This window comes from Macaca thibetana, chromosome 4, assembly GCF_024542745.1.
Source record: "Macaca thibetana thibetana isolate TM-01 chromosome 4, ASM2454274v1, whole genome shotgun sequence".
In the NCBI taxonomy this organism is placed as follows: domain Eukaryota; kingdom Metazoa; phylum Chordata; class Mammalia; order Primates; family Cercopithecidae; genus Macaca; species Macaca thibetana.
This window is the reverse complement of record NC_065581.1, coordinates 120,635,688-120,648,099: the sequence shown is the minus strand read 5'-3', so window position 1 is coordinate 120,648,099 and position 12,412 is coordinate 120,635,688. Positions and strand designations below refer to the sequence as shown.

Here is a 12,412-nt window from a genome sequence, read left to right as displayed (position 1 = left end):
AAATTAAAGTCTATCCTGTGACCCAGGAAAATTTTACTGGCAGAAGTTGTTACTATATTTGGGGGGATAAAGTATGTAAGGCGTGATTGGCGTTCCTTTGTGTTTCATTTAATATTTATCTAGAAGTTCATTTATTTTGTTTCAGACGAGTAGTAACAGATGCCAAAGATTTGGAAAAAAATATATAAAACAAAGAAAATTTCAGCATTATTCTAATCCCCTATTTTTCTTGCAAACTGAGGAAAGATCAACTTATTTTTCTTCTTATTTTTATTATTTAGTGAAGGAGTATCTTGTTCCAACAGATGAATTACCTGGGTGGAGAATCTGTAGTCTAGTCTCCTGCCATCTTAAGAGGAAGCAAAATATCTACTTGTAAAAAGGAGACAATTGCCTTTTTCTCGAGTTTGATGGTGACTTTTACATTGATCCTTAGTTAGACAAAAGTAAATGATGTTTCTTAGAATCTCTTGCTAATATTCCTTGATCTTTGACTATAAGAAGGTTGTTCTACCAAGTCACAATAAACTTTGTGAAAATCAAAGTAGGATAGCTGAATTTATTTGATAGCACTTACATGTAAAGAATTTAGAATTGGGATTCTTCTCTGGATTGTCTGGTTGAAGTAATATGGGTTGCTCAGAAATTTTGATTTTGTTATGATGGATACTATTTGAATAGTTAATATATAAATATCAGTTGAGGATGGAGGAACAGGAGAAAATTCAAATACTGAGTTGTGTGCACATATACTTGTGTTTGTGCATGTATACCTGATTTTACTTGCTTCATTCTTACTAGTTCTGGAAAGAATTTTGTCTTGGGAATATCAAACTATAGAGATAAAAAAATGAAATTAAGAAGCATTTCTCAAATATAAAGAACAGAATGTGGGCTGGGCTTGCCATGGCTCACGCTGGTAATTCCAGCACAAGGAGGGAGGATTACTTGAGCCCAGGAGTTTGAGACCAGCCTGGGCAACATAGGGAGACCACCGTCTCTACAAAAAGTAAAAAAAAAAAAAAATTAGCGGGGCATGAGCTTGCACTTATAACTCCAACTACTCCGGAGGCTGAGGTGGGAGGATCCCTTGAGTCCAGGAGGTTGAGGCTGCAGTGATCCACGATTGTGCCACTGCACTCCAGCCTGGGTGACAGAGTGAGAAACTGCCTCAAAAGAAAAAAAAAATGCTTTGGTTTGGGTTCTAAAGCATATTTTCTATTTTCATTATTTAAAAATTATGTATGAAATATGATTGTGTTTGAAGTTTACATTAAACCCTAGACTTAATATAATGCAAACAAATAATGCTGAGCCTCAAAATATTTCTATCCATTTTTCCTGTTTTCTTTCTTTTGAGATGGGAGTTTTTCTCTGTTGCCCAGGCTGGAGTGCAGTGGTGCGATCTTGGCTCACTGCAACCTCTGCCTCCCGGGTTCAAGCAATTCTCATGCCTAAGCCTCCCAAGCAGCTGGGATTATAGGCAAGCACCACCATGCTTTGCTAACTTTTGTATTTTTAGTAGAGATGGGGTTTCACCATGTTGGCCAGGCTGGTCTCAAACTCCTGACCTCCAGTGATCCACCCCGCTCAGCCTTCCAAAGTGTGGAATTACAAGTGTGAGCCACCATGCCCGCCTATTCTTTTGCTTGTTAGTTAATTTTTGTTCAGCAACCTCTGTCATAACACATTCAATTTGACTCAAATCATTATTTTTATGGCATGGCAAACTCAATGTATGTATGTAAATAGATATACTGGATCTAAAACATAATTTTAATTATTTCCTTCTGATAGGAGCTTATAATTATCATGTACATTTTTTTCTCATAAAAGAAACCACTGTCTTTTAGTTGCTATGATTACTGTTTGAATTTACCTTTTCAGATTTAAAAAGAATGTAGGAGGGACATTAAACCTAAACATTTAAAACAGCAATATTATATTGAGAAGAAAGTTTTCAATATTCTTATGTTGGGACTTCATTTGCAGGCATTAGAAAAAGAACAGAGAGAAAGAATCCCCAGAGCAGATGAATTAAATCAAACGGGACAAATCCTTGTGGAGCAAATGGGAAAAGGTAAAATCCTTGATTTTTTTTTCCCCCATATTTTTCAGATGGTGGCATCGAATAATATTACAGTTTGCCCTATTAAATATTTTGCTTTAACATTCTAATCCCCTTTTGGCTAGATAAATGTTTTCAAAAATGTTTTTAGGCAGCAGAATCTTTTAAAAAATGAAATTTTATTCTGAAGCTGATTGTAAAAAAACAGATAAAAGCAAAGATTTTCTGATTTTATATGGGGTCGGGGCTGGACACCCTGATACCTTAGCAGAACAGTTAAAACCCACTAGCATAGTAGATTTTAAAACTGTATCCTTTGGGATTATATATTGGGAATTTGTTTTGCAGGGGGGTAGCAAAAGAAAACTTTATTTGGCAACATTTGGGAAATGAAGTTATATTAAATTCATCAAGAGTTTTTGATTTTTGGTAATGTTTAATGCATTATATTTACTATATTTATTTACTACAGTATTTTTATAGTTAAGTTTGATAAAGTGTTACTTGTATATGAAATTTTTAACTGTGTCCAAGACTTTTTTTTTTTTTTTTTTTTGGCTGTAGCTCCCAGTGGCTTAGAATAAGCTAAAAATTAATATTCTTGCTGTGCAGTTTTGCATGTGAATCTCTCTTTGTTCTAGAGTAATGTTGAAAGACATTTCTTGCATTCCATGTACCTTGGTCTAATAATAGTTAGCACTTTGGAAGGCTGCTGCAACTCTCCTTGACACTCGTACAGATATCTGTATAGAATTAGGAATATTAGTTTGACAAGAGTCTTCAAAGCAGTAGCATTTAATTTTTTATTGTTTGACTTTTTGTTATGGAAAATATAACTACATAAAAGCAAATAGAATACTATAATGAACTTCCTTGTATCAGTTACCTAGTTCAATAATTGACAATTCTGCCGTTCTTGAATTATCTATACCTTTACTCGTTCCTCAGCCTCTCAAGTATTACTGTTTTTACAGTTTTCTTGGAAATAAATTTACTTACATTGAAATACATGACTTAGCTGTGCTGTTTTGATAAATAGATATACCTGTGTAACCTACACACACACATCACTATGTAGAAAATGTCCACCTTTCCAGAAAGTTCTCTTTCGGGTTAGTCACCTTCCTCCCTCCAGAAAACAACTGTTGATGTTGTTTTGACCTTAGATTATTTTGCTTCCAGCCTTTAACAAATATGTTTATTTATTTAGTAGGTATACTGGATGTGTATATATACACACACACACACACAAACATATATACAAACACAAACATATATAGATACATACACATACACATAAAATACGGAATGTAAACCATGTAGACAGTGTATGTCCATTTATTTTGAAATTATGCAAATGTATTGTCAATCCATATATTATTAATAAAGGTTAATTTCTTCCTTAAATAAATTAAATAGAATAGTATTTAATACTTTCTTTCAAAATCCATTCTAGCAAACTGTCTTAGTTGTCCTGCCTGTGGGCATCCCACTTGGAGGTTTCTCTTTCCAGTATTTACTTAAAGAGATCCAGAGACACAAACAGATGATAACTTCCCTTGAGATGCTGGTTCATTCAATAATTTTAATGCATTGGATGTTGAATTTATTTCCTTTACAAGCATAAATTTTTTTTACTTCTACCTCAGCAAGTGACTCGGACTTTATCTGATGTGAATATGGGATAACTTCTTGAATCTGTGCACTGAATTTACTCCCATTTCTGTCAGGTTTTCAGCAGTGTGGTAGAATTATGAAGATGGGGGAGACTTGATGTAGATGAGAAGTTGGTGCACGGTGATGTTACAGTGAGAATAACAGTGATTGGGGGAACAGACGAACTTGGATTGTCCTGTCCTTTTCTAGTTTCTTATCCTTGGGAAAGTCTTGGAACCCTTGCGTTTCTTTGCCTTGGTGTCTGGAAAGTGAGGGAGTTTATTAGCTGACTCTTAGCTATTAGTTTATCCGCTGACTATTAGTTTATTAGCTGACTATAGGCTTTGGTCCATAAAATTTTACCATAAACGGGTCCTAAACAGACACATTCTGGACATTGAATTCACATGAAAGTGCTACTTGCAAAAGGCCAAAGGCAACACTGGAGAATAGATGACATGGGGCTTTTGTCACCTAATATATACTTGTACAATTTCACAGGAAACATTTTATATATTGTATTATCAATTGTTTTTCAAGCATTGGTGGAATTAGAAATATATTCCTTAGAGGACCCTAATTCTTTTTTGTTTTAAAGATGCATCTGTTTAAAAAAATTGTTTTAGGACAACAGTAGGAAGCTGAGAAATGGGGGAGCTGAACTGAATAAACTCTGTATGTTCCAGTTCAGTTAGGGAGGCATGTCAAATTCTTCAGTAGAACCCATGTTTGAATAATCATGTCACTGTTTTTCTGAAACCAGTTCCATCAAACAGCCCACCATAGCCAATTCTGATAGGTCTTTCCTGCCTAATGCATTTTAGGTAAGTTTTGAGATATGTCATCGAGCATAAAAATGTTTTTAGAAAATAAAATAGCATGAGGCTGGGCGCAGTGGCTCATGCCTGTAATCCCAGCACTTTGGGAGGCTGAGGTGGGTGGATCATGTGGTCAGGAGATCAACACCATCCTGGCCAACATGGTGAAACCCCGTCTCTACTAAAAATACAAAAATTAGCTGGGCATGGTGGTGCGTGCCTGTGATCTCAGCTACTCAGGAGGCTGAGGCAGGAGAATCGCTTGAACCAGGGAGTTGGAGGTTGCAGTGAGCTGAGATCGCACCACTACACTCCATTCCGGTGACAGAGCAAGACTCTGTCTCAAAAATCAATCAATCAATCAATCAATAACAATAAATAAATAAATAAAAATAATTAAAATAAAATAATGTGTTTCATTTGACTTTCACAGCTGATATACTTGGTTTTCTTTGTTTAGCTTACCTTGTTCCTAGAGATCCTCATCTAATAAAATACAGTAGTTGGACATCTGGATAACATGGCTTTATAAGTTGATACCCATTGTGGTTGCCTAAGCATATAAGCCCATGAAGTTTGGTGAAGGTTCTATGTTTTGTAAACATTTCCCTTGATTCCAATAGTGATAGACTGAGAAGTGTAAAGTCAAGTGAGACTAAGTGGCAGGAATGTGTTCTATTTTCTCTCTTTTAGATAATTAATAAAGTGATATGCTGTTGATTTTGCCTTTTGACTAGTCATTGTCTAAGAACTCTGTGTTTTATAGAAATAGAAAATTTTAAACTCTGGATCTCTGGGAGTAAAACAACTATTTTTAAAGACAATGGCAGTTTTCCTTTTATAAGATGTAAATTGTGTTTGAATCATTACTGGACATCACTGTAACCAGCAATATCTCAGGATTAGAGAAGGGGAGATTCAGATGTTTAAAATCAGTTTAAAGAGGCAAAATGAATGGCTTATAAGACATTGTCAGTGAAAAAATACCTGAAGTTGTTTTAACTGCCCTTGTTCTTGAAGTGAGCACCTCTTTCCAGTGTTCTAGATGAGTAGTGATAATTTTCCATCTCAGAAATTTTATTTACCTACTTAATTTTCTTCCTGGATTAGTATAAATTGTCCAACCTAAAGATGATGTGGCTGGTGTTACTATTCCTTTGCCTAACTAGGATAGAAATGACAGGGTAAAGGCACAGCCCATATCTCCATTGTTCAGATTGTTAGGAAAATGGTGATTTATTTTGTATACTGTCCCCATTAACAGGGATAATACAGCATGGCTTGTGGTGTGAATGCTTTGTTTATGTCTCATATTCTCTTACCTGAGAGATGGTGGTAAACAGTGAGCTTCTGCAATTGACATTGGTGACACATTCAAATTACAGCATGATATGCCCTCATTTATAATTTTTAGTGGACACAGTGTATTATAAAATTTTCAAAGTTTCATTGTCTGTGGATCATACATGACTTTTTGTTTTTATGCCTTTTTTTTTTTTTTAGTTCAAGCTCTCATTATCCTGGGTTTTGATTATATATGTTTATAAAGCAGGATTGTTTATTGCCTTCCTACTCAGTAAAAATGTGAAGCCATCCTTTCAGTACGCATGTTCTCCTCTTAATAGAAAGATTCCTTTGAAGATTTCCCAGACTTTTTCATAGTCATTTTAGAGGATTTGAAGGTATTTTAGATTAAGGGAAGGACTATGATAAAGTCTATTATAATATATAACTTTATTATTTTTAGGAACATTCTCTAATTTTCAAAAATATCAGACAAATAAAATGATAAGATTTCAGTAATAAAAATGGTGGCATTGTTTTCCCTGATGTGTTTCTAAAGTAGATCATCTTATTGCTGCCTCAGTCTTTTGGTATTTGCTTATTTATGTGCAAGGTTTCCAATGGGCTTGTGATGCTTCTAGAGCCTGGCTGCTGGCTTAATATTCCTGCACTCACCAGGTTGCTTCCCAGCATAAGGCATTCTCGCCATTCATTTCTTAATTTATACGACACTATGCTTTGGTCACCAAGACTTGAACTGCCTCCTAGTTTTTCTAGCCAGCTGTTTTTTTTTCTTAGGACAAAGGGTCTTCTTTCTGAAGTCAGGGGCCTAGACAGATCAAGGTAGTTGATCTTATTTCAGTGGCTCAGGTGATAAACTAGCAGAGTGGAAGCCTGGTATGGATGGAAACATATATTACCTAGAAAGGGCAGTGGCTGAAGTTCTACTGATGTGCCCTTTGCAATAGCCGCACTGCTCCTGAATCGTTATTTTAAAATGTCTTCCTTCTTTGGTCAAGGAATTGAAATAAGCGTAATTATTTTTAAGTGCATCATTATACATTTTTGTTGTTGTATTAAAAGGGACTTAAGAAAGTGATCATTATGTGTGACATTGCCTAACTATTCTGAATGTTAGAATGTTTAGAATAAATTCAAGACGCATTTTGTAATATATAGACTGTTTGCTTGTTTTTCATGACTGCATAGAAGGCCTTCCTACTGAAGAGATAAAAAATGTTCTGGAGAAGGTTTTATCAGAATGGAAGAATGTATCTCAACATTTGAAAGATCTGGAAAGAAAAATTCAGCTACAGGAAGATATAAATGCTTATTTCAAGCAGCTCGATGAGCTTGAAAAGGTCATCAAGACAAAGGAGGAGTGGGTAAAACACACTTCCGTTTCTGAATCTTCCTGGCAGTCCTTGCCAAGCTTGAAGGATTCCTGTCAGGTAAGGAGCCAACTGTCTGGAACATGGAGGAATTCTGTGTGCAGTCCCAGAGTTAAGGAGGGCTTCTTGTATCATGAACTTCAAGTTAATGCTGCCCTGATTAACTCCCTGTGAGGATGTTCATCTTCAGTGAGTTATGTGACCATATTTTCTCTTCCTTAGCGGGAATTGACAAATCTTCTTGGCCTCCACCCCAAAATTGAAATGGCGCGTGCAAGCTGCTCGGCCCTGAAGTCTCAGCCTTCTGCCCCAGATTTTGTCCAGCAGGGCTTCGATAGCTTTCTGGGCCGCTACCAAGCTGTACAACAGGCTTTAAAGGATCGTCAACAACAGCTAGAGAATGGTAAACCCAACAATTTTAATATCTCCTCTCTCAGTTTGCCTTAATTTAAACATGACTCCCGACATTTAGAACTTGAGTACGCTTGCTTGCTTTGCACCAACCTTCTCCATTTTCCGTTGTGCCTGTATTGTTCAAAGTCTTAAAGTCTCCTGTATTCAGATTCTTTTCCAGATTCACACCTTTTTGTAAATATATAGATAAGTTTCATGTGCTCTAAAATTGTGTCAGTAGGATACACTCCGTCATCCAGGCTGGAGTACAGTGGTGCAATCATAGCTGCAGTCTTGACCTCCTGGGCTTCAGTGGTCCTTCCGCCTCAGCCTACTGAGTAGCTGGGACTACAGGCATGCACCACCATGCCTGGCTGGTTTTTTATTTTTAGTAGAGCCAGGGTCTAGCTATGTTGCTCATGCTAGTCTAGAACTCCTGGGCTCAAGTGATCTTCCCACCTCAGCCTCCCAAAATAACAGGTGTTAGCCATTATAACAGGTGTTATAACAGCCTCCCAAAATAACAGGTATTAGCCAAATTAACAGGTGTTAGTCTCCCAAAATAACAGGGATAACAGGTGTCAGTCAGCCATTGTACCTGACCTGGATGTAATGATTTGTAAATAGTTTTTTTTTTTTTTTTTAAAGAAACAGGTGCAATTTCTTCCTTTGGCTGAGGAGGCCACTTAATATCATTGCTAGGAGGATTAAAATGAATGATCCCTTACTTCTGTTTCCTCAAAATAGTTAAAGTTTTAGCAGTCCCGTAGTCTCTTTTAAAAGAAATCGTATTCCACTATCAAATTCAGAAAAATTTTAGAGTTCTTACTTTTGAAATACACTTGGTTTTGGAAGGTTCACTGTTAAAGGTTTTGAAAGCTCTTTCCTCTTACGTTACACTGTTTACTTCCTAGCTGCCATTTGAGTTAGGAACTGTGTTGCATTGTGCATTATTATTTTGGGTAGTGCACACTGAAAAGCTCCACATGTAACCCAGCCTAACTTCAGCAATTGTAGATTGTGTGATGACTGGAAGTACCTGTATGTGTACATGCTAGGCAAATGTGTTGTGCTGCCTTTCTTCCGAAAGTGCATCAGGACAGTGTGTCTTTGTTCCTTGAATTCAGTTATGTGAAGTAAATCTTTTGAGGGTACCTCTTTCTCCACTTATTGGTACAAACTATGCTTTCACTTTTGACAAGGATCAGTAGGCAGTTTAACTTTTGCTGCTAGTTGATTTCACCTCTTTGTGCTTCAAGAGAACTCACTTTCTTTCCACATAAGTGTTACTTCTACGAGATGTTTACGTTACTGACTCAGGTAGGCACTGTTCCAGCTGGCTGTTCAGTCATTATTTCTCAGGGTACCTGGGCAGCATGGTGGCAGTATTTCCATATAATCTCCTCCACTCCATAGATGGGTTTGTCTATATGGCGGAGCTTAACAGCAAGACTGGTTGACGGGATCTTTGCTTTCTTTTATTCTTTGTGTAGCTGCTAAGGAAGAGGAGATTATATGGGACAAAAGGGACATTGTTGTTCCATCTTCAGAGAGACATTTCATCATAAAGAAATGAAGAAAAATTATAGTGGGTTAGTTAATATTTCAAATGTCAACATCCGCAGGAATGAAGTCACTGTCTGACTCTCAGAAATGCCAATGGAATGATCTATGTTATTAACAGAGGTCCTTTTACATTTTAATCATGGGGTCTCCTTTGCCATGTATTGGAATTCATTTAGGATAATGGTCTATGTAATCATATTGGGTTCCTAACATGATTTTCTCAAATTAAATATTTTTAAATCAACAGAACTGAAGGGCCAACCTGGACATGCATATCTGGAAACATTGAAAACACTGAAATTTGTGCTAAATGATTCAGAAAATAAGGCCCAGGCATCTCTGAGTGTCCTTAATGATCCTGCCAAGGTGGAGAAGGCCCTGCAAGAAAAAAAGGTAACATATATTTTCCGTGTTAGAACTCTAGTGCTTCTTCTAATATCTCCTCTTACATATTTTGAAAAGTTTTATCAGAGATTAAAAACAATTGGTCAGTTTTGTTCATCACTGGTCCAAAAATTTATGTATGATTTGAGGGTTAGTTTGACCTCACATAAAAGAAAATACAGTTGTTAAATATTTTTTCATAGAAGAAAAGCATATTTTCTCCTTCTGCTGTGATTAGCTTAAAGTTCTCAACCTGTTCATAATCTGCTAAACTATCTTTAATGAAATGAGGACTATCAGTCAATATGTTGATGTATACTTTTTTCTGCATCGAATAGGAGTATTGCCCTGGTCATTTAGTTGAGCAGCTTTATGGCTCTGCACTATTTTATCAGATGAAAAGGAGAGCAGCCATTGAGCACTGCACACTTGGCCCACACTTGCTGTGCCATTCCCTCGGTGTTTAGTGTTGAGAATACATTGTATTGCTCACACACAACTCATGAAGAAAAAGCTTTAATTTTTATGATTATGCCTATTTTTTTGTGAGTTGTTCATGTTTTGTTTTGTTTTTTGATTTCCAACTTTTATTTTAAGTTCAGGGGTACTCATGCAGTATGTGCAGGTTTGTTACATGGGTAAACGTGTTGTCACGGTAGTTTGCTGCACTCCGTATCAAGCCCAGGATCTATTAGCTCTTCTTCCTGATGCTTTCCCTCCTACCATACCCCACCCTCCAACAGACCCCAGTGTGTATTGTTCCCCACCATGTGTCCATGTGCACTCATCATTCAGCTCCCACTTATAAGTGAGAATATGCAGTATTTGTTTTTTTTTGTTTGCTTGTTTCTGCATTAGTTTGCTGAGGATAATGGCTTCCAGCTCTTCCATATCCCTGCAAAAGACATGATCTTGTTCCTTTTTATGGCTACATAGTATTCCATGGTGTATATGTACCATATTTTCTTTAACTAGTCTATCATTGATGGGCATTTGGGTTGATTCCTTGTCTTTGCTATTGTGAATTGTGCTGCAATGAACATAGTGTGCATGTATCTTTATAAGAGAATGATTTGTATTCCTTTGGATATATACCCAGTAAGATTGCTGGGTCATATGGTATTTCTGGTTTGGGTTCTAGGTCTTTGAGGAACCACCACACTGTCTTCCACAATGGTTGAACTAATTTACACTCCCACCCACTGTTCTTTTTAGATAAAAATTCTTTCTAATGCATTTTAAAGTGACTTTTGACTTTATATAGCCCATTTTACTATTATCTGTGCAGACACATTGTTGTGCATATTTTTAATATTTTAAAACATTTTCTAGGCCCTTGATGAAATCCTTGAGAATCAGAAACCTACATTACATAAACTTGCAGAAGAAACAAAGGCTCTGGAGAAAAATGTTCATCCTGATGTAGAAAAATTATATAAACAAGAATTTGATGATGTGCAAGGAAAGTGGAACAAGCTAAAGGTCTTGGTTTCCAAAGATCTGCATTTGCTTGAAGAAATTACTCTCAAACTCAGAGCTTTTGAGGTAAATCCAGAGGCCACTGGGAGTTTAAGTTTATTACAGAGTAAATAGTAATTATCTTGTAAGATTCACATATTTATTATTTGAATATTTTACATTCTTTCTAGACCCACATTTATTATGTATTTAAGTTGGGACTTATCAAAGATGTACTTTTAATGTGCTGGAGAGCACATTTATTTCCTTTTGCCTGGAAGCAAAGTCAAAAGTAGAGTAAACTGGACCTTGAAGATAAGAGAAAATAGCTTAAAAATGGTCAGAATAATGTTTCAGGCATGGAGGGTCTGTGTGAAATACAGACTGTTGATTAGATTATAGTGGTAACTTGGTTGGGGTGGTAGTAATAGCCCAAGTAGTAGTAAATTGCTGAGGACTTGAAACTACTTTTTGCAGGTTTTTGACATTTGAAGTCAAAAGTCAGAGAGAGTGGGAAGGCAAATAGTTCCAGGGACATGAAAATGCAGAAGCAGGATCCTTCACTACACCTGAAAATGTCGACAGATGCAGCGGTGATAAAGTTTAAGAGGAAGGGATAAATGTGAGGACATATAAGGAGAGAGTCAATGTCAATAGAAGTCAGTGTCAGATAGGACAGGTTGGATTTTAACATTCTGCCCATAAGAAAAATGGAGAAGCAGAGTCTCCAGGTCACCTGGTATTTTAATAGGAAAGTTCTGGGTGGAGAATGAACCAATCACACTCTCTCCCTGCAAGGCTTCCTATCCTCCCAGTGACTCCTTACCTTGGTCTTTTTTTCTTTTTTTTCCCCATCAGTCAGGGATCTTTGTCTTTTTGAAATTTCTTATTCACTGATGTATACCAAGATGTACTCTTAATGAGAGCAATGCCTGGCACAGAGAAGGCATCCAATCAATATTTTTCAATGAATGAAATGAAATTAGCAATAGGAGATTTAGATTTAGTTATATCTCTATATATCTATATACTGAGAGAGAGAGATTCCCTTGGAAGCTAAATCCAAATATGTGTAGCTATATCTCTCTCTATATAGATCCAAATATAGAGCTATATCTCTCTCTCTGTATATAGACGTATATGTATGTATGTATATGTATATGTATGTATGTATATGTCTCTCTATATATAGACGTATATGTATGTGTGTATATATGTATATACATCTATATATAGAATCTAAATCCAAATCTATATATATTTAGATGTAGATCCAAATATATGTAGATATATATGTTGTATCTACATATATTTGGATCTACATCTAAATATTATATCTACATATATTTGGATCTACATGTAAATATATATAGATTTGGATTTAGATGCTAAGC

At 36.2% G+C, this 12,412-nt stretch overlaps 1 protein-coding gene across 8 annotated transcripts in view; it reads left to right on the top strand.

Annotated features, from left to right (window-relative positions):
* Window positions 1–12,412, top strand: part of UTRN (utrophin) — a 576,638-nt gene that overhangs the window by 163,012 nt on the left and 401,214 nt on the right. For 7 of the 8 annotated variants that reach the window (XM_050787306.1, XM_050787309.1, XM_050787310.1 and 4 more), the window contains 5 exons: window positions 1,993–2,080; window positions 7,036–7,277; window positions 7,440–7,620; window positions 9,424–9,569; window positions 10,893–11,105. In XM_050787306.1, coding sequence (XP_050643263.1) covers window positions 1,993–2,080; window positions 7,036–7,277; window positions 7,440–7,620; window positions 9,424–9,569; window positions 10,893–11,105 — 870 coding nt within the window. The remainder of the gene's footprint in view (window positions 1–1,992; window positions 2,081–7,035; window positions 7,278–7,439; window positions 7,621–9,423; window positions 9,570–10,892; window positions 11,106–12,412) is intronic. The other variant, XM_050787304.1, reaches the window with a different exon arrangement.